This window comes from Muscardinus avellanarius (genome assembly GCF_963383645.1).
Source record: "Muscardinus avellanarius genome assembly, chromosome: 8".
Lineage (NCBI taxonomy): Eukaryota > Metazoa > Chordata > Mammalia > Rodentia > Gliridae > Muscardinus > Muscardinus avellanarius.
This window is the reverse complement of record NC_137794.1, coordinates 106,219,653-106,242,065: the sequence shown is the minus strand read 5'-3', so window position 1 is coordinate 106,242,065 and position 22,413 is coordinate 106,219,653. Positions and strand designations below refer to the sequence as shown.

Sequence of the window (22,413 nt, the reverse complement as noted above, 5' to 3'; positions counted from 1 at the left end):
GTAAATCCTTACCTGACTATATACAGGTGGATCAAGCTACGGAAACAGAGCAGCATACACAATCTGCAGCCTGAGTATGTCTTAAAACAACATACTGGGTCTGAAGTCCAGTTTTACAAATGCAACAAATACAGACATACTCAAAAACAATGCCCTTCTGTTAGCTCTCGATCTGAAGCCCCAGGAATCTGTCCTTGGTATAAAAAGGGAAAATATTGGGCAAATTAATGCCCCCTCTAAATTTGATAATCAGGGGAATCTTCTTTCTAAAAATAGGAAGATAAGCCACTCCCAGGCTAGAGTCAAACAACAAAGAGCATTTCCAGAGAGCGATAACCAAACACATCACAGTCCACCAACTGCTGGAAACCTAGGCCTTTCCTGTGGTTTCTGAGGAAGATTCTCAGAGAGACCCTGTACTACTGCTCAGCCTTAACTCCCACTTAACTGGCTGCAGGAAAACCAAAAGTAAAAACAAATGCCTTTCCTGTCCACCTGCTAAACTGTCTCCTAACAATTATTTTTAAAATAATTTATCTCCGGGCGTGGTGGCGCACGCTTGTAATCCCCGCGCTTGGGAGGCGGAGACAGGAGGATCTCTCAAGTTCGAAGCCAGCTGCACTGGCTTAAGACCCTGTTTCCAAATAAAAAAGGTCTGGGAGTGTAGCCCGGAGGTAGAAAGATTTCCAGAAACCCCAGTACCACACACACAAAAAAAATTATACTCCATTATGTACTGTACTCCATTATATGTGGCTAACAAGAAGGTCTGTATAAGGGTTAAAGTGATGGAGATCCTATCTTTCAACAGATAATGCCTATCATACCCTATTATTCAAGGTCCTAATCCAAACAGTTCCCCCTTGGGTGGGCAGTTTGTGCCCCTCTCAAGCCAGAACGTGGTGACCTCAAAGCAGGTGACCAACAATGTTCCCCAAAACTACTCAGAAATAAAAGGGAACTACCAGATATATGCAATTACTTGGCTAGATCTCAAGGTAATGACTCTGAGCACAACATTCCTATCTCAAAGGGCTACATGCTGTATGATTCTATTCATACAGCATTCCTGAGCTGCAAAATCATGTATAGGGAGAAGAGATTAATGAATATCAATAATTAGTGATGAGAGAAGGAAAGGAGAGTTGGTTGTGACTATAAAAGGAAAATACAATACATCCTTGTGGTGAAGATTGTTCTGCACCTTGACTACAGTAATGGTTCCATGATTCCACAGATATTAAATTCCATAGAACTAAAAACACACAAATGAATGTATGACAGTGATACATACTATAATTATACAAGATGAGTATCTCCTCCATAATATTTTAGATACTGGACTTTAGTTTTTAGATTTTTAAATAGATTGATATACATAATAAGATATCTTAGGGATAGAACCCAAGTCTAAACATGAAACTGACTTATTTTTTGTGTCTGCATTTTTACTGTGACCCATTCCATGAGGTCACATGTGACATTTTCAACTTGATGCATGTTAGCACTCAAAAAAAGTTTGGAACTTTTGATTTTCAGATTAGACATGGCCAATCTATACAAGATGTTACCATCAAATGAAACTAAATGAAGGTTATATGGATTTTACGAGTTGCGATTTATTCTATACTCACTGAATTACATGTGAATCCATAAATTACTAAAAGATTAAAAGTGCTACTCGAAATACAGCTGGGGGTAACACATATGGTAGCGTACTTGCATAGCATGTGCAATGCCCTAAAGTCAATCCCCAGCCCTGCCAACCGGATATTAAAAAGGGGGGGGGGGGATAAATTTTAGCCAGGCATGGTGGCGTGCCTCTATAATTCTAGCTATTCAAGAGGCTGAGGAAGGATAGCGAGATTAAGGATAATCTGGGTAACACAGCAAGTCCCTGTCTCAGAAAACATTAAAAAGAAAACGGGCATATACAATTTAATTTAACCATTATACAGATTTATTGCTGAATCTTTCACTCAAAACAGGAATAGGGGCCAGGCGTGGTGGCACACGCTTGTAATCCCCGCGCTTGGGAGGCAGAAATAGGAGGATCACGCAAGTTCGAAGCCAGCCGCGCGTGCTGGCTTAGGAGACCCTGTTTCCAAATAAAAATGTAAAAATAGGTCTGGGAGTGTAGCCCGGAGGTAGAAGGGCTTCCAGGAACCCCAGCACCACACACATACACACACACACACAAAAAAAAAACAGGAATAGGGGCAAAGCAATTCAATTTTTCACAAACACTGACTTGCTTTTTCAGACTGACTATACAACTGTCTCACAATGAAATAACTTCCCATACCAGTTCTTCCTAAAATCCTAGAGTATCTTAATAACATTACCTATACTCATAACCAAATTATTCAGCATTCATCCATAAACTCTTGTATTTTCTTTAACCTCCAATTATTAAAATTGTGATATCTGAAAGAATAGCAAAGACATCATCTAGGAACTGTTAAAAATAAATAATCTCGCCGGGTGTGGTGGCGCACACTTGTAATCCCCACGCTTGGGAGGCAGAGACAGGAGAATCGCGCTGGTTCGGAGCCAGCCTCACTGGCTTAAGAGACCCTGTTTCCACATAAAGTTAAAAAATAGGTCTGGGAGTGTAGCCCGTGGGAGTGTAGCCCAGAGGTAGAAGGGCTTCCAGGAACCCCAGTACCACCAAAAAACAAACAAACAAACAAACAAATAAATAAATAAATAAATAAACTCCATCTCCTCCCCACATCCAGTGACTCAGAATTCACAGTGTAAGATCTCCATACAATTCCTGAACATAATAAAGTTTAGTAGACACTACTTTAGACAGCAGTGTCCTTAAGACTTTTAAAAGCTTCCAGATGATGAACTTTTTCGATCACTAATATATTTACAGTTTAATTTACCTAAAACAGGACAGCACATATTTTATTTTACTCATGTTTTATCTTCCAATTATCTAATTAATACCCTCAAATGTTTAAGCAATACTTGGTATTGAAAAACAAGCCTTAAAAATACAAGTTAACTGAATTATTCAAATCTACCTAGTTTAAGTGACACCGTAATTTCATTTTGACATCTGCACTCTTCTCTCAGTCAACTATTTTTTAACAACATACTATAATCACCTTAGCCCCTGGTTACAAAAAGCTACTAAATGTATGCAAAACAGCAGTTTTCAACTTTATCTCCCTCTGCTTCCTTGGGAAATGGAACCGTGGTAAGATGCACCAACATGTAATAACATTCTAATTGATCAGACAAAATGAATCAGCAGAAGAAAAACATCTGGGAGACTATTTTATCCATACCTTATATAATGTAATTAGCTGCTTTCTAAGCCTATAGCTTGAAATGCCAGGTGAGCCCTTCCACACAGGCTCTACAGAGCAACATGTTTATATTCCAATCAAGGCCAATCAAACTGACAGGATTTTTTCCAGGGATAGATGTTCACCATGGCAATGTAAATTTAGAAAAAATGTCTGCCTGAAAGCTCTTGCAATCGCTTTTTAATAGTCACCAAAGCAACTCCAACTCAGGTATTTGATTCACATGAGAGGAGCAGAGCAACAGTATGAAGCTACAGCACGTGTAACATACGTACTAAAGAGCTATACTTACTTTCTGGATGAATTTCTCAACACTCTGTACCACATGTTTATAAAACTGCAAGAGGAAAAAAATGCATGTTTTAAAATAACTTGAAAAGATTAGAATTTCCTTCTAATCAAAGGTTTTAACATCACTCTAAAGGTCCAACAAAACAGTGAATTCTAATAAAAAATTTCAAGACATGAGCCAGGCGTGGTGGCACACACTTGTAATCCCAGCATTTGGGAGGCTGAGATAGGAGGCTCGCGGTTCACAGCCAGCCTCAGCTACTACTTAGTGAGGCCCTTTGCAACTCTGTGCAACCCTTTTTCAAAATAAAGAATAAAAAATACCGTTAGGGGTGTAGCTCAGAGGTAGAATGCCCCTGGGTTCCAGTCCCAGTATCGGGGGAAAAAAAAATTCAAGACATCCACACCACTCTTTATAAGCAACCTGCTGTGATATCTAATTACTTAAGTGGTTCTTGAAGACATATGATCAATATGCCCAAAATGACTTACCTTAGCATAGATAAAAAGAACACTACCAAGATCTATGAAAGCATACTTTGGCAAACTGTTTTACTGACAGCAAAATACTTGTGATATACACACTGTCAGGCGTGTTCTTATTCTTAAGGCAGAAAAAGTACAGATATTCTATAGTATCATTTCATCAGCTACATTAAGGGTAAAAAATTAAATAGCTATCAAAAAGAGTGTTAATAAATATATGTGAGAGTTGTTTTAAATTTCATTTATTTCCTTCTGCTTCCCCTAGAAAATGAAACATCATTGTGAATATTATCACTATGATGTTCAATTACAAGGCCAAAAAAGTGTGTGTGTGTGTGTGTGTGTGTGTTCCTAGGGATGGAACCCAGGGCTTTTCTACCTCCAGGCTACACTCTCAGACCTACTTTATATTTTATTTCGAAACAGGGTCTCACTAAATTGCTGAGAGCCTCACTAAGTAGCTGAGGCTGGCTTCGAACCTGTGCGATCCTCCTGTCTCAGCCTCCCAAGCGCGGGGATTACAAGCGTGCGCCACCATGCCCGGCTAAAAGATTTTTTTTTAATGGTCTACTATGGAGGGTTAGAAAACTTAGAATATTTTGGTTTTATAAAAATAACATTAAGCATAAACTTAAATTACTAAATTTAGGTGCATCGATTATAATTAAATTTTAGAGAATAAAAATAATAATATAGGCAGAAGGTCACCAAATACTAAGTGCATGTAAGTCCCTAACACTCTGTACTACACTATGATGAAAGACTATAATACACCAATAAAAGTTTATTTTAAAAAATGGTTAATATAGCCGGGCATAGTGGCACAGATTTTAATTCCAGTACTTGGGAGGCTAAGACAGGAGGATCGCAGTTTCATGGTCAACCTCAGCTACTTAGTGCCACAACTTAGTAAGACCCTGTTTCAAAATAAAGAATAAAAAACAGGGCTGGGATGTGGCTTGGAGGTAGAATGCTGCTGGGTTCAATCAGCGCGACAAAATGACAATGTAAAATACATTCTCCATGACATGAAAATATTCAAAATATCACCTGCCAAAGAAAGGTAAAAAAATATTTGCTTCAAAGTTTAACTAATACCAAAATGTTAAAGTGTTTATGTCTTTTTCTCCTCAAACTGAACATGCATTAATACTGGAATGCAATAGTAAATACATAATCTCTAAAAACTGCTCCTTCTCCAAAATATTAAGGTAGCATTTTCTTTTGAAAACACTAGAGTAAAACTGATTACTCACCTTTATAGCTTTGATAGCTGCCTTTGTAATCTGAGTCATTTTCGCTTTAGAAATGGGTGGTTTGTAGTCATTCAGGGAATACAACTGATGAAAAAAGAAAAACAAATTTTAAATACAGCAAAACTAATTGTCTCTAAGAAATTACATGAAATCACCAACATTTTAAATTTCATATTCTCAATGTAATAAAAGTGTTGTTTTTCTTTTAAAATTCAAACAGCATTTTGGTCATCAAGGAAATATCAAAATTATAATTTATTACTGTCTTTAATTTTGAAAAATTCAAATAAATTGCAAATTATTGCAATGAACATCACATCCTCTCATTAGACTCATCAATTTTTAACCTTTTGCTGCATTTGATTCTATGCATGTGTGTGCACGCACACGCACACTTTTTTTCATTTTTCTGGCTGATTCAGTTGATAGGCCCAGCATTACACTTATTACTTGTAATCAGAAAGATAGTAAGTGTGTTAGCAAGGATATGGAGAAACTGGAATCCTTAAACGTTGGTGGGACTATAAAATGGCACGGTAGCTTTATGAAACAATTTGAGAATTTCTCAGAATCACTGCATAGTTACCATATAGCCCAATTACTTTCCCAGGCATATGCCCAGAGGAGATAAAACAAATGCTCATACAAACCCTGTGCACGATGGTCACTGCAGCAGGACTCACAGAAAATGCAATGAAAGCAGAAGCAAACCCAGTGTCCATCAACTGATGGACAAACCAAGCATGCTATGCCCATCCCATCAAAGTCTAGCCGTGAAAAGGAACTGAGTATTGATCCGCGCTACACAGGAATGAACGTTGGAAACTAAAGCTAAGTTAAAGAAAAAAAATAAGTACTAATGATCAGTGTTTCCTCTTGAGGTAAAAAGAAAAATGGTGTAAAGTTAACTTTGGTAATGCATAATTTGGTGAATATACTAAAACCACTGAATTGTACATTTTAAATGGATTGATTTTAGGGTGAATTATAGCTCAATAAAATTTTTTAAAAATTAAGAGAATTTAATGTTTAACAACCCCTCCCCCAATCCGTGTTTTGAGATTCTCATATAAGCAAGAGAATAACAGTGCTTACAGAGAAAAGTTCAAGACACACTGAGAAATTAGACAACATACAAATAACTAAACTTAAACATTGATTGAAACTTGCATTGTACTAAGTGATGTTAAGACTTTGAACTGTAATGCATAAGGTGACTTAAAAGTTGGGAACGTAGTTTTTAGCCATTAGAAGATTGCAAAAATAACTTGGAAAGTCTTTTCCTTCTATTCACTCTTATCCCCTGTAGCTCTGGACAATCTTATCCGTCTTCCCCACATTTGTCTCCTCTTTCTCCCACGATCAGCACCTCCATGAGCACAGTACAAAGTGCCTTCACCTAGCACCTAGAGAACATCTCAAAGGATATGCATGTTCTCCTCACCACGTTTAGCGCTGCCTTTTCAGGAGCTAATAATCCATCAGATCACTGGCACTCAAAACTAAATTAAAATGGTCAGTGACTTCTCTTTGGATACACAACAACAAAGTCTGTATACAGAAGGCTCTGATCCAATTCCTGTCTCTAGACTGATCTCCCACCATGCTGACAGTCCCCTCGCTGCTCCTGACAAAATGGCCTTTCTTCAATTCTCTGATACGAGACCCTTAAAATGAAGCCCTGTTCCCTCTATTCCTAAGATTCTTAAGACCTTTGTCAAGTACAGGGAATTTTTAAATCCTCATAGCCCCTATTCCTATCTGATTTAGAAAACCACTTGTAAGCTAGTCTGTTCACTAGGTGCAAAATTACCTATGGTTTCATAAAAAGCCAGGTAGAGCAAAAGTCAGTGCCCCAGAATTTCTTACAGGACTCATCGGAGACACACTCCTGCTCTCACCCTACTAGTGAATAAGCTCTAAAAACAGAAACCCTGTTTTGTAGTTGTTGAAATTTTATTTTCCTTTTCTTCAAGTTATATCCTCAGTGCCTTGCAAAAGCTAGATCTTTGTTAAGAGGCAGCAATGCATCTGCTTTGCACAGGAAGGCCTAAATCTGAATTCCAACTACATTACCCTATTAAAAAGCTGCTAAGCCTCTACCCTTCAGGAGTGCACAAGAGTCGCTCAATCCTTTGATTTGATAAGTACTCTTCATGTAAGTGGGTATTAATAAAAGATCCATCAAACTTTCACTCAGCTATCTGGAGTATATTTTTAGTTACTTTTATTACTAGAGTAATGAAGAGGCACCAAGTTGTTTTTTGGTTGACAACATATTACTTCTTTCTGTGTGACAAAGGTCCTGAACTTCAATAAAGCACTAGACAACAATCTGGCAGAACAAAATTTTGTTTTCTTTTTATTTTGTAATATATTTTTATTGGCGCATTGTAGTCAAACACCACAGTAGAATACAAGACTTGTGAGGGTATATAAGCATATATTATCCAATAGCCCTTATCCCGTCCCTGTCCCATTCCCTCCCCCTCCCTCGATCCCAAGCTGGATTTGGTGATTAACTTTGATACATTTGTTTACGTACATCATGCATTTTAAAGAGATTCCATCTTCCCCCATCCCATCCCCTGATTGGTCACCTAATTGCTCTTCCATAGGGCCCTTTCTTCAACTAGCTCTCCTCCCATTACCCATTTCTTCCTAGTTTTTGCATGTTAGGGAAAGCATCTGATTTTCTATTTTCTGTGATGTTTCTCTGTGTATGCCACATTGCAAGTTCTGTTCCCGCTCCTGAAGGCCCTGCCGCCGGCCTTGCCTCATGGCAGGCCCCGATCCCTGCCCCGCTGACCCCGGCTCCAGCCTCACCCCTCGGGAGGCTCCAATCCCTTCTTCAGGGCCCCAGCACCGGCCTCACTCCATGGGAGGCTCCAATCCCGGCCCCACTGGCCCCGGGACCAGCCTCACCCCTCGGCAGGCTCCGATCCTGGCCTCAGAGGCCTCATCACCGGCCTAGCCTCACAGCAGGCCCCAGTCCCAGCCTTGCTAGACCCTCCCTTGCCTCACAGCAGGCTCCGATCCCGGCCTCGGAGGCCTCATCTCGGGCCTTGCCTCATGGCAGGCTCTGATCCCGACCTCGCTGGCCCCGGCACCGGCCTCACCCCTCGGCAGGCTCCGATCCTGGCCTCAGAGGCCGCAGCACCGGCCTTGCCTCAGAGCAGGCCCTGGTCCCAGCCTTGCTGGCCCTGGCACTGGCCTAACCCCTCGGCAGGCTCCGATCCCGGCCTCACCTCATGGCAGGCCCCGGTCCCAGGCTCCCTGGCCCTGGCACTGGCCTAACCCCTTGGCAGGCTCTGATCCTGGGCTCGAAGGCCCCTGCACCAGACTTGCCTTACGGCAGGCTCTGATCCCAGCTTCGCTGGCCCCAGCACTGGCCGCACCCCTCGGAAGGCCCCGAGGCAAGAAAATATAATTTAAGACTTCAAAAACATTTTCAGGGTTGGGGATGTACTTCTTTCTGTCTAACATGCTCCAGGTGCTAGGTTCAATCCTCAGTTCTGGGAGTAAGAGACTCAACAGTCTGAAAAATTAGCTCTCACCTGAACCCTCCTTTAAGAATTGCACCTACTGAGCTGGGCATAGGTGCACACACTTCTAATCCATTACTTGGGAGGCTGAGACAGGAGAATAAGGTTCCAGGACAGCCTCAGCAACTGAGGGAGTCCTTATTTCAAACTAAAAAAAAAGGGGGCCACAGGCTTAGGTAAATGCCTCTGCGCTCAATCCCTAGTACAAATAGAAAGAAAAAAAATAAACAAAAGTACCTCCTTAAAGCATTTCAGGTACTACTCAGAAAAAAGTAATATATTTCAAAGCTTCACTTAATATACACGCTTCTAACCATTTTATAGACTCTCTAAAATTCAATTAATTTTTTTTAATTTTTGCGGGTCTGGGGATGGAACCCAGAGGCATTTGACCTCCAAGCTACACCCCCTGCCCTATTATTTTTATTCTTTATTTTGAAACAGGGTCTCACTAAGTTGTGGAGGGCTTTACTAAGTAGCTGAGGCTGTCTGTGATCCGTAATCCTCTGGTCTCAGCCTCCCAAATGCTGGGATTACAAGCGTGCACCACCACGCCCAGCTCTAAAATTCAATTTATTTAACAGAAAACTGTATCAGAAAACTGACACAGATGATCTCATCTACTTATTTATATTAAGTCCACAACTTTTTTTTTTTTGGGGGGGGTACTAGGGTTCCTGGAAACCCTTCTACCTCCAGGCTACACTCCCAGACCTATTTTATACTTTTTATTTGGAAACAGGGTCTCTTAAACCAGGGCGGCTGGCTTCGAACCTGGGCGATCTTTCTGTCTCCGCCTCCTAAGCCTGGGGATTACAAGCATGCACCACTACGCCCGGCTTAAGTCCACAAGTTTTATAGAAGAGTGACAAAAAATTCTCCCTAGAACATAGTCTTTTATCAGTCTAGTAAAGAACCATTTTACCGAGAAGTCCTTTATTCCAGCCAGGTGTGGTGGCACACACTTGTAATCCCAGCATTTGGGAACATGAGACAGGATTGTGGTTGGCAGCCAGCCTCAGCTATTTAGTGAGATCCTCTGCATCTGAGTGCGACCTTGCTTCAAAATAAAGAATAAAAAATAGGGCTGGGGGTGTATCTCAGAGGTAGAATGCCCCTGGGTTCTATCCCTAGTACTGCAAAAAAATAAAAAAGTACTTTATTCCAGAATTAACAAAATATAGACTCCTGGAATTCAGAAACAAGATAGTGATTCAGTTAGTTCACATGCTACTTTTAATAAAACATGGATGATCTAACATGTTTTTTCCCTTCTTCCCTTGTGTTCTGGAGATTTTGTTGACATATTTATTAGTCTAAACACAATCCCAAATGTCTACTTGAGGTTGGATAAAAGAAATAAAAGTAGAAAGGAGACAAAAGTACAAAGAAAATACAACTTTAATACAAAAGCCTTGTGATACAGTTTCTCATACCTTCAGAGCAAATTTCTAGGGACTGAACCCAGGGGGCATTTTACTTCCAAGCTATACCCTCTGCTCTATTTTTTTTTTTTTTGAAACAGGGTCTCACTAAGTTGTGGAGGATCTCACTAAATTGCTGAGACTGGTCACGAACCTGCAATCCTCCTATTTCAGACTCCCAAGTACCGAAACAACAGGTGTGAGCAACCATGCCTGGCCACAAACCTGTGATCCTCCTGTGACAGCACCCCAAGTACTAGGATCACAAGTGTGTATCATCATGCCTGGCTTCACTCACAATATTAGTTACTGGAAATTCACCCAATATGAAAAGTGTCGTGTGCACTGATAATTAGCCTTCTAATATATGTATTTTTAGAACAGACTGAGCAAAGGTTGTTGAGAAATCTATAACACAGGATGCTTTCCCAGAAACCTGCACTATAATGTACTTTCCCAACATTATCTATTGATCAGGTAATGGAGAAAGACTTCAACCTAAGAATCCTGAGAATTGCCAGACCAAGAACCACCTCGTGATCACTAGAATGATGTCATCTGCACATCCCTTCCCACATCCAGCCCCAACAAGTTTTTTCTGAGAGCCTAAGAACACTAATAGCATCCTTCATTTTCAAGATGGTTCCAAACTCCCACAAATGTACATTTCTAGAAATTCTTTTCTACAGTTTGTCAAGGAACTCGTGGTCATGACTTGAGGTACCCCTCTCTGAGACTACCCTTGGTGACATACTGAATTTCTATGCAGCATATAAAATTATAAAAGTTTAAGGCAAGCATGGTGGTACATGCTTGTAATCCTAGTACTTGGGAGGCTGCAGCAAGCCTCAGCTACTTAGTGAGGCCCTTGGCAACTTAGTGAGACCCTGTTTCAAAATAAAAAAAGAATTAAATGGGTCTAGAGGTATGACTTGGAGTAGAATGCCCCTAAATTCAAACCCCTAGAACCGCAAAAAATTTAAGTTTTTTCCTAATGTGTTTTATTTTGCTAGGCTACTTCAAGTTCTTCTTTAATCAGTTAGTTGGGATACAGGTTCACTTCTATTTGTGAACAAATATGAATCTTGCACATATTTTCAGAAATAGCTTGTCCTCATTCAGTTCCCCTTCTAATTTTTCTCCAAATATATATATATATTCCCCCCCCATATAGTCTATATAATGCTCAATCCTAAACATCACACTCAGTCCTTAGGACCTCCATCAAAGACCCTTTGTTGGCAATTTTATAAATGTCATTATAAGGTTCAGTACTTTAAGGAAAGAATATAATGTCTGGGAACGTGAGTAACTCAAGATAGATGGCTTGCCTATCATGCTGAGGCCCTGGGTTCAATCCCAGCCCAGGAAGGCAGAGGGATAGAGGGGGGAGGGAGGAATGCTGCCAGTCCATTAGAGGTTAATTCTACAAATAATTCAGTGCATATTAAGAGACTATATTAATCTATACTTAGATCTACAAGATATGACCCAATGACTGATAAACATCAAACATTCAATAATAAATGTATATTATCAAACTGGTAACTTGTTTTTACTGCTATAACAATTCTTACTATTAGAACTACCATGCTTCATTTAAATTCTCATTCTAAGCAGATAGGTCAGCCAGCCACCTGTATTTAGGAAGGAAATTCCATTTTCTCAAAGCCTGAATCAGGAGAGAACACACAAGCTGGTTTGATCTGGAAGTTGCTGGAGAATGGAAGCCGACTCGGGAACGTTCTTCCCTTTGCCTGATGATCCCCGTCTCCAAGGTCAGGCACGTCTCCAAGGTCAGGCACGACCACAGAACTTCCTGGCTGCCCAGTTTTCGTTCTCCCATGCAGGCTTTAGTCTCCCCAAGGTACTTCTTGGGGTCAGCCTTCCTGCTGCTGCCTTGCCTGGCCAGAGCCTGGCTTGAAGGCCTGCCGATCCCGGTGGCTTTGTCTCAAGTTCTTCTGCAGTCAGTACTATAAATGTTCTAGATCCCCATGCCTACTGTGCAACAGACTGAACTCTACTTTCCAACCTAGACTTCTCACCCTCATGCCATCTAGTCTCAGGTGACAAAATCTTTCACTTAAACTCTCTCTGTCCTTCTGACCGCAGCAGCTATAGCGAAGCCCAAGTCTTAATCTGCTACTTCCTTTGACCACTGAGACGTTTCATTGTAAGAGACTAAGTAAGAGTTTTCACTCTAATGCACCCATTCTTTGTTTCAACTCTTCTTACGCAGAGTGAAGAGTCATTCTTAAACCTGTAAATGTGTTTATTTATTATGCATTTATTTTTGTGGTGCTGGGGATGGGACCCAGGACCCATAGGTGCTAAACAAGCGCTCTACCACTGAGTCACACCCCCAGCCCAAACTTGTAAAATTTACACTTCTGTAATATCACTCCTGAGTACCACAGAAAATGCCTTCATGTCTGTCTGTTGCTTTGTTTTGTAGGTACTAAAGATTCGATCCAAGGGCATTCTACCTTTGAGGTACACCTCGGCCCTTTTTCGTATTTTGAATCAGGGTCTCACTAAGTTGCTGAGGCTGGCCTAGAACTTGAGGCCCAGTCTCAGCCTCCCAGTACTGGATTACAGGTGTGCACAACCATGGCCCGCGCAAATGCCCTGGGCGGGGAACGGGAGTACTGGGGATTGAATCCAGGAACGTTCTACCGCTGAGCTACACCTCAGCCCTATTTTTGTATTCTTATTTTGAAATAGGGTCTACTAAGTTGCTGTGGTCCTCACTAAGTAGCTGAGGCTGGCTGCGAACTTGCGATTTTCTTGTTTCTACCTCCCAAGTACCGGATCAAATGAATATTTTAGTTTGCAAACTTCTTTGGGTCAAATCAGTTTCTAAGAACTTGAATCAAGCTCTAAAGAGTCTTTTACTCAAGGTGAGGGATATCAGCTCAGCTGCTTCTGGTACTCCACCACAAAACCTCTGCACTGAAGTTTTGTTTGCTGTTTTTGGTACTGGGGTTTGAATCCTGGGGCATTCTACCTCTGAGCTACAACCCCAGTCCCTTTTATTTTTATTTTGAAACAGAGTCTCACAAAGTTACCGTGCCTTGGCTTCAAACCATGCCTCAGCCTCCCAAATACTATTATAACTGGGTGAGCAGCACCTCACCCAGTTATACTAAAAATCTCTTTTCTGTGATGGGTTAGATAGTAATTATTTTAGGCTTTGTGGGTATTCTGATTTGGATATGGTTTACTCCCACCCCAAAGATTCACATACTAAAAGCCTGGTGGCCAGTGTGCTGTGAGAGTTAAGAGGTGGGGCCTAAGTGAGAGGTCCTTGAATCACTGATGGTGCTGCTCTCAGGGAAAAAAGAATTACTTCTATTTCCATACTTTGGTAGTATTCTTGAGAAGGCAGTTAAAAAGTCTCAATCTAGCCAGGTGTGGTGGCACACACTTGTAACCCCTGGACTTGGGAGGCTGAGACAGGAGGATCTCAAGTTTGTAGCCAGCCTCAGCAACCTTGTCAGGCCCTCAGCAACTCATGAGAGCCTGTTTCAAAATAAAAAAGATTAAAATAAGGCTGGGGTGTCATTTAGAGGTAGACTGTCTACGGGTTCAGTACACACACACACACACACACACACACACACACACACACACACACTACATCCATCCCACCGCCCCCGAGCCTGGCCCAACTCGGCTCTCTGCCTGGCTGTCTTACCACATCACCACTTGCCCTGGCCTCAGCCAAGATGTGATGCAGCCAAGAAGGCCCTCGTGAGAACCGGGCCCTGGAAGGTATCACTCCAAAGCTGTGAACTAGGCAAAACTCTCTTCTTTATAAGCTGCATACCCAGTGTATTTTGGAACAATGAAGAAGTGCTAATAGAGGACCATACTGCCTCTATCACAATCATAATTACACACAATCATCATACAAAATTACCACACAGATAACTTATATAAGAATGGGCATGGTATATTGCAAGAGAAATTACTTAAAAAAGAAAACAAACCCTTGAGTTAAGCAATTCTCAATCCTACAGATGCATATAATTTTTGTTTTTAAGAAACAATGTGTGGACACTGTGGCACATGCCTATAATCCCTAGTATTTGGGAGGCTGATACCACAGGTTCAAAGCCAGCCTCAGCAGCCTAGCAAGACCCTCCACAACTTAGTGAGACCCTGTTTCAAAATAAAATAGGGCTGGGGTATAGTAGAATATCCCTGGGGGTTCAATCCCCACTAGCACAAACTAACAAAAAGCAATCTGGAATATATTTTCATGTCCTTCTTCCTATGTAATAAATGAGACTCATACACCAAAATTTAACAAAATATCCCACTTCGTTTTTTAAATTTCAAGCAAATGTTTTGAATTTGGGACCTTTTCTAATTTGAGCATTAAGCGAATTCTACCATGACTTATGAAGAGTGTAAAACAGAGTTCGCTCATTGTGCATCACAGCAGAGAACCACCAATATATTGCTCATGGACAGGCTAACTGATACCTTCATGGTTCCTGGCTTTTTGACCAACAGAAGTAACTGAAGTGTGAATCCAAAACAAGTACAGCTCATCCTTCTCCATGATGATCAGGTCCTTGGAGGTACTGAGAAGGATTTCCTCAATTTCTGAAATTTGAGGAAGAAATCTGACATCTCATAAAAGTCCCTGCCCGGCGTGGTGGTGCACACTTGCAATCCCCGCGTCTGGGAGGCTAAGGCAGGAGGATCGCACAGGTTCAAAGCCAGCCTCAGCTACTTAGTGAGGCTCTCAGCAACTTAGTGAGACCCTGTTTCCAAATGAAATATAAAATAGGTCTGGGAGTGTAGCACAGAGGTAGAAAGCCCCTGGGTTCCACCCCCAGTACCACCAAAATAAATAAAAATAAAAAATCAAAGTTCCTGGAACCAGGCAACACAATCTCCAAACATACAATTCAAGACAGTATGCTCACATTTTCTCCACTTCCTCCCAGTGGAAAGACAACACAGGACTTTAAAAAAAAAAAAAAAAGTGATAAAAAGCAGAATAAGAAGACTCATTAAATAAGAGATAGCACAAACTTCCAGAAAATGTGGTAAAAAGGTTGATAACTGATGAAAAAAGGAACAAACCACAAGCTGTAACACGAGAAGAAAAATAAAGACATAACCAAAAAGGAAAATAATTGGTTCTACACAAGTTCAGAGTCATACCACTCAAAAATCAAAGTATTATAGAGGGCAGGAGTAAACCATAAATTAATGATCTACCTACTATTGCAAGAAGTCAATAAATAATGTCTAAAATTTAAGAAAGTGGTAAAAAAATTACTTAATGTATATAAGGTAATGCCAGAAGAATTAAAAATTTAAGAATTAAAATATTATTCTTTTGAGGAATCAAGTCTAGAGAAGGAAGCACTTTCAATAAAATCTCTTTTGTACTTAAATCACACACATTACTTTTAAATTACAATAGTTATATTTTACTACCATTTTGTTCAAACTCCACTTGTTAGCACTGGCTCTCCAAAGTTCATCTTCCCCTTACCCAAATCTTAGGCTAAAGCTTCACCCTATGATGTAACTGTATTTGGAAACAGAGCCTCTATGGAGGCAGGTACAGTTAAGTGAGATCATAAGGGTAGACAGCCCTGGTCCAATAGGACTAGTGTCCTTATTCTTTTTTTTTTTAATTGCAACAATGGAGATTGAACCCAGGGCATTCTATTTCCAAGCTACACCCTCAGCCCAACTTTTTATTCTTTATTTTGGAACGGGACCTCACTAAGTTGCAGACAGCCTCACAAACCTGCAATCCCCCCCCCCCATCTAAGCCTCCCAAGTAGTAGGATTAGAGCATGCACCATCACACCTGGCTAAATCAGTATTTCTAATACCCACAACTCTCCCTCTCCCCCTCCCTCACCACTGCCCTCCCCCATCACCCTCCAGTGAGGACACAGTGAGATGGTAGTTGTCTGAAAGCCAGAAGAGAGTCCCTCCAGGAACCTGGATCTTGGACTACTCAGACTCAGGAACGGTAAGGAAAATAAAATTTTAAATGTTTATGACGATACCTTATTTAAGAAAAACTGGTTATAATAAAGTTTTGTGTTCAATTAAGGAAACATAATTGTTACAATTTTAAATGTTTATGGGGCGCAGGCTTGTAATCCCAGGATTTGGGAGGGTGAGACAAGAGGATTGTAGGTTTACAACCAGCCTCAGCTACTTAGTGAGGCCCTCAGCAACTTAGTAGGACCCTGTTTCAAGATAAAGAATAAAACAGGGTTGAGTGTAGCTCATAGGTAGAATGTCCCTGAGTTCAATCCAGTACAGAAAAAAAAATGTTTCTGATACTTTATAATAAACTGGTTAATAATAAAGTCTTATATTCCATAATTGTTACAATTACTCAATTAGAGTTTTGAGGGGTCTAGGAAAACACATATACAAAGCTTTGAAAGTAAAACAGATCCTTTTCACAGTAACTACTAACCACCAATTCTAAATCAATGAAGCAAAACTAAAATTGCTGTCTCAATTCCCAGCTTTGTTTCAACATGATGAAGGAAAAGATGAACAAACTGATATGGTTTTCATATTTAGTGAAATCTGCCAATGTTTACAATTATTTTACTCCAGCTTGCCTTGTTTATCTTTCTGGTTTCTTTCTTTTTTTTTTTTTTTTTTTTTTTGTATTCAATATGGGGAGGCCTCCATCAGTGAGGAGCCCGGGAAGAAACTGCAGTCAAACTGGAGATGTCAAGCCTGACACTGACCAGTGGAAGCAGGATGAAGCGGGGGTTGGGGGATAAATTTCATTGTTTGGTGACCCTCCATGATCTCTGGGTTTTGATCCTGGTACTGGCAGAATCAAATAATGGTGGAGAGGACACTAGAAACAAACACCAGGAGAAACCCTCTGTCTAGCCAGACAAGGAGGTAAAAGGATCCCTCCATGCTGTCGTGGAGAAGGGAGAGAGGAAATCTCCCTTTTCCTTTTTTTCCTGTCTATTTTCTCTCCTGGCTCTGCCTGTAGTTCCAGGGCAGCCCCTGTTACCACAATGACATCTAAAACTCCTGAGAAGAGACCTATCTGGCCAGCAGAACAAGGAAGAAGAGTCCCTATCACCAAAGAAGGAGGTAAGGGTTTTAAAATCTCTCTCATCGCTTCACTCAGAAGGCTACGCTTGAAGAGAAACTTGACGTTCTGACGGAGAAACATAAGAAAAAGAGCCCTGTGATCTGGAGAAATGGGAATCCCAGAGGAACTGAATGAAGTGCTGGCCTCTGCCTGAAATTGTAACTGCATGCAGGAAACAAATCCAGGGAACCACAGCAAAGGCTTTCAGCATGGAATCTATGTCAACCGCCACCCAATCCCTAAACTGCCTTCCTAATGACATGCGTGCAATGGGTACCTAAAGAGTTAATGAAATGCTCTCAAATTTGAATTAAAACTAGAACCACCACAAAAGGGAGGACTGAACTTGCATCCTGAACTTAACCAAGTGTGTTGCCCGATAAATTAACAGAAAAGTCAACATTCTTGAGAGGATTTAAATGAAGTCTTAAACATAATATCGAATATATCTGATACTCAAAAAATGTACTTAAATACCAATGGGCAACATGTACATGTACACACACATGCACGCACACACCAGAAAAATCTATCCACTGCCTAAAGAAAGACAAAAAAGCCAATCCCAAAACGACATCAATATTGGCATTTTCCATGAATTTAAAAGATGTCAGCCTGGCCTGGTGGCGCACGCCTGTAATCCCGGTGCTTGGGAGGCAGAGGCAGGAGGATCGTGCAGGTCTGAAGCCAGCTGTGCTGGCTTAAGAGACCCTGTTTCCAAATAAAAATATATTAAAAAAAAATAGGTCTGGGAGTGTAGCCCAGAGGTAGAAGGGCTTCCAGGAACCCCAGTACCACCAAAAAAAAAAAAAAAAAAAGTTAAAGGCTGGGTGTGATGGCACATGCTTGTAACCCCAGCATTTGAAAGGTTGACAGGAGGATCACGGTTTGCAGGCAGCCTCAGGTACTTAGTGAGGCCCTGCTTCAAAACTAAAGAATAAAAATAGAAGTGTAGCTCAGAGGTAGAATGCCCCTGGGTTCTATCCCTAGTACCACACACACAAAAAAAGTAATGTTATAATCATAATCATTCGCAATAAGGTAAATAGGAATACTTTTAAAATAAATGAAAAGATAAGTTTTTCAGAGGGAAACTAAAAAATGGGCATTTTAAAACTGAAAAATAAAATACCTAAAAGGACACTGTATACAGCCAAATATAAGAGCTATACATGTTTTTACAAGTAACTTTATATTCTTAAAGAAGTAAAAAGTCATAATCATGATTATTTTTATATCAACATTATCTAAAACAGTTAAAAAAATTTAACATCTCAACGAAGAATTTAGTAAGGTATTTAATAAGATATAGTACATTGGACCAAGACATTTTTAATGCAGAAATGTCTTTTAAATGAACAATATACTTGCAACAACTCTGTAAATATAATTAAAATACAAAAACAAGAGCGGAGGTGGTTGTCTTTACTGTCGTCCTCTCGACCACAGCCACCTGCTCCCTTCCAGCGGCTCAGATCCCGGTTTCTCCCGACCTGGGGCCTTTGACTGGGGCCCTTGACTGACGGCGCCCCTTCTCAGCTTGAAGCCGCTAGATGAGCAAAAACTCCGTCCTTCTGCACCCCTTAGTCAAAGCCCTTCTGCACCCCTTAGTCAAAGAGGTCGGAATGTAAGGTGTGAGTCACCCCCCTGCCCCACAGGGGGCAGGGCCGGAAGCTAGGAGGTGGAGCTCTGCAATTCCGGAGGGGACCAGGCCTCCCGGCCCGGAAGAAGAGAGTTCAGAGTTCAGAGAGGAGCCCGAGAGGGAGGGACGCACGCTCTCCCCCGCCACCGGCCCCCGCGGCCACGGGGGCTGGAGGCCACTCTCCCACGAATAAAGATATCCATAAGACCGATTATAGATCTCGGCGTGTCTCTATGCGACTGGGGGACACACACGCTCATTCAATCTTACAGTAATATCAAAGTTAATTACAAGAAAAAGAAAACATCAAATTCCCTCTAGATAAGTCTTGCCAAGGGCTAAGTCTACAGTGTAATCTGCTTTTTTTTTTAAAAGATCAGTAAATAGCCATACAAAAGACCAGTAGTACCAAACTAGTTTTTTACCCAGTTGTTATCACAAAAATGAAAAACGGGAATAATTTTCATTCCTAAAATCTTATCCTGCTGCCAGTAGTGAATGTATGTGTGTGCTTGTGAATGCAGACATAATCCCTCCTTCCTCCACTATCCACTTTGGAAAATTCTGACCTTACTGGTTATAAATTTTCAATAAAGCCAGCAGTAATAAATTACGATTGTAATCCCAGCACTTGGGAGGCTGAGACAAGAGGATCACAGGTTTGCAGCCAGCCGCCTCAGTTACTTAGTCAGACCCACCAGAACTTAGCGAGATCCTGTTTAAAATAAAGAATAAAAATGGAGGTAGATGTCCATGGGTTCCGTCTCTGGTACTACAAAAATAAATAAATAAATAAGTCTTCAATAACTAGTTCCCACAAAAAGTTTTGTTCCCCTATTGTCCACAATGCCTGAAACAATCACATACCAGGTATGCATGGGTTCTAAAGGTAATCGACTGATCAAATCAAGTTGCAAAATAAATTTACCCAGCCGGGAGTGGTGGTACAGGCTCATAATCCCAGCATATGGGAGGAGGATCACGGTTTGCGGACAGCCTCAGCTACTTAGTGAGGCTCTCCGCAACTTAGCGAGACCCTGTTTCAAAATAAAGAATAAAAAATAGGGCAGGGAGTGTAGCTTAGAGGTCAATTGCTACTGAGTTCCATCCCCAGACCCACAAAAAATAAAAATAAAAATAAATTTACCTAACTTCTTCCTAACTAAATTCACTGAATGCAGATTAATTTTACTCATAGATGTGTAAAGGTCAAATCCATGAATAATTTTCTCCCACCAGTATTTTGTTTTAATACTTTGCAATCCTGAATCTATAATCCTATACCAATATCACAGATATACAGAATATATTTCAATATACAATGTTTCTCTGAAATAATTCCCAATGCAATTTATAATACTGTACAATAAACATCCTTATAGACAATTTTCAAGTTGACTTTGAATTTATCACTAATAAAATTTAATCAAGGCAAAATCAACTAAAAACAAAGAATTGGGGAATACAAAACCAAAAATCCACTAATTAACAAGCTCAAAGCTAAATGGTTACTTAGGTCAAACCATACAAATATTCACTGCCTAGCTACTGAAGCCAGGCACAATATAAAGCCCTGTAGGAAACAAAACCACGAGAAGAAATCTACTCTAGTGGAAGGAGAAACTCTACTACTATTGTAGAAGATTCTCGCTCAGCACTCTGATTTATCATTACCAGCTTTGACGAGTGTGATCCCAAAGGTCTCTAAAATGTGACTGCAGGTAAGTCCACAGAGACACTTTTTGAAGTATATATATATTAAACCTAACCACTAGTGGCTAAATATCTTTTGTTACAGTCTTCTCCCATTCCTTTGCGCATTTAACAGAGGAGTAACACACTGAGGCTCTATTTAAAATCTGGGTGATCCAAGAGCACGTGACATAACTGTGCCAAAATAAAAAGTGCTACTGGAGGAGGTATTCAGATTGTAAATAAAATACAAAAACTGGGCTTGGGGGCCCAGGCCTATCATCCCAGTACATGGATGGCTGAGACAGTAGGATCACAAGTTCAAGGACAGCTTCAGCACCTTAGTGAGGTTCTGCATCAAATTAAAAGGGGAGCTGAGGGTGTAGTTCAAAGGAAGAATGCCCCAGGCTCAATTCCCAGTACAAAAAAAAATTATAAAATATAAATCCAGTTGAAAACAGCAGAAATAGTATTTAAGGAGAAAAATGGAGGCAAAATGGGCTCACTGAAAAGAAACTGTTCAACTGTGGTTCTGCTCCCACACTATTTACATTTATAAAACACTCATCAATAAATATTTACATACAGTCATTACAAGAAGTATCTACTTCCTAATGGAATGCATTAGAATCTAAATAGAACTCTATTTTGCTACTAGAAAATAGCAGAGTTCCAAAAACAAGACATGAAGATGGAAATATATAGTGCACAGCTTTCCAGAGTAAATATTCGTATCTCATGATGTCATATATATGCAATGTATATGATGAGCATATTTATGTAGGTATTTAAAATATAGTCTTATAAAAAGCCTTAGCCAGGAGTGGTGGCACACACCTGTAATTCCAGTACTTGGGGAGGCTACAGGCTCAAGGGCAGCCTCAGCAACTCAGCGAGACTTTGCTTAAATAAAAAAAAAAATTAAGTTCATGGCCAGTCTCAGCAACTTATCGATGCCTTCCACACCCCTCACAACTCATTGAGATCCTGTTAAAAACAAACAGCGACGACAACAACAAAAAACTAGCTGGGGTGTAGCTCAGAGGTAGAACTCTGTTGGGTTCAATTCCCAGTACTACCAGAAATCTTTCATAAAGGTTGGGGTAGAGCTCAGAGGTAGATGACCCTGGGGTCAATACCCAATACCAAGGCGGGAAAAAAAGCTTTAGATGCAAGCTCAAAAAAGTTTTACAAAGAGAAGAGAATCTGAAAGGATTTTAAATATAGTGATTCAGCCAAAAATCACTTAAAAGATTAAAATAGTAAAATTTAAGCTAGTAATCTAACAAAATCTAGTTCTACTATATGAACTACAAATAGAGAACAGTACATTAAAGGCCAATTAAACTGACTATATCAAATCAAAACAGATGTAATAGATACATCAACTAAAGTATTAAGGATAAAAAGGGAGAAATGCAAAATGTATTTTAAAAAATAACCCTGGACTTCATAACTGATAAAGACATGGACGAAAGAGAGGTATCTAGGAAATTCTAATTTTTGAGTCTGGGTATTTAGGAACATGGTTTCACTACTTACATAAGCATTCTAAAACCAAGAATTCTGTGGAAGTTTAAACGGGGGGGGGGGGGGGGGGGAAGTGTGTGTGATAAAAGCGTAACAGCAAGAGCACG

At 40.4% G+C, this 22,413-nt stretch overlaps 1 protein-coding gene across 1 annotated transcript in view; it reads right to left on the bottom strand.

Annotated features, from left to right (window-relative positions):
* Positions 1–22,413, bottom strand: part of SCAF8 (SR-related CTD associated factor 8) — a gene marked incomplete at both ends in the record, with an annotated part of 103,297 nt that overhangs the window by 62,295 nt on the left and 18,589 nt on the right. Inside the window, 3 exon segments of the mRNA XM_080699833.1 lie at positions 3,616–3,660; positions 5,357–5,440; positions 19,930–19,934. Coding sequence (XP_080555959.1) covers positions 3,616–3,660; positions 5,357–5,440; positions 19,930–19,934 — 134 coding nt within the window.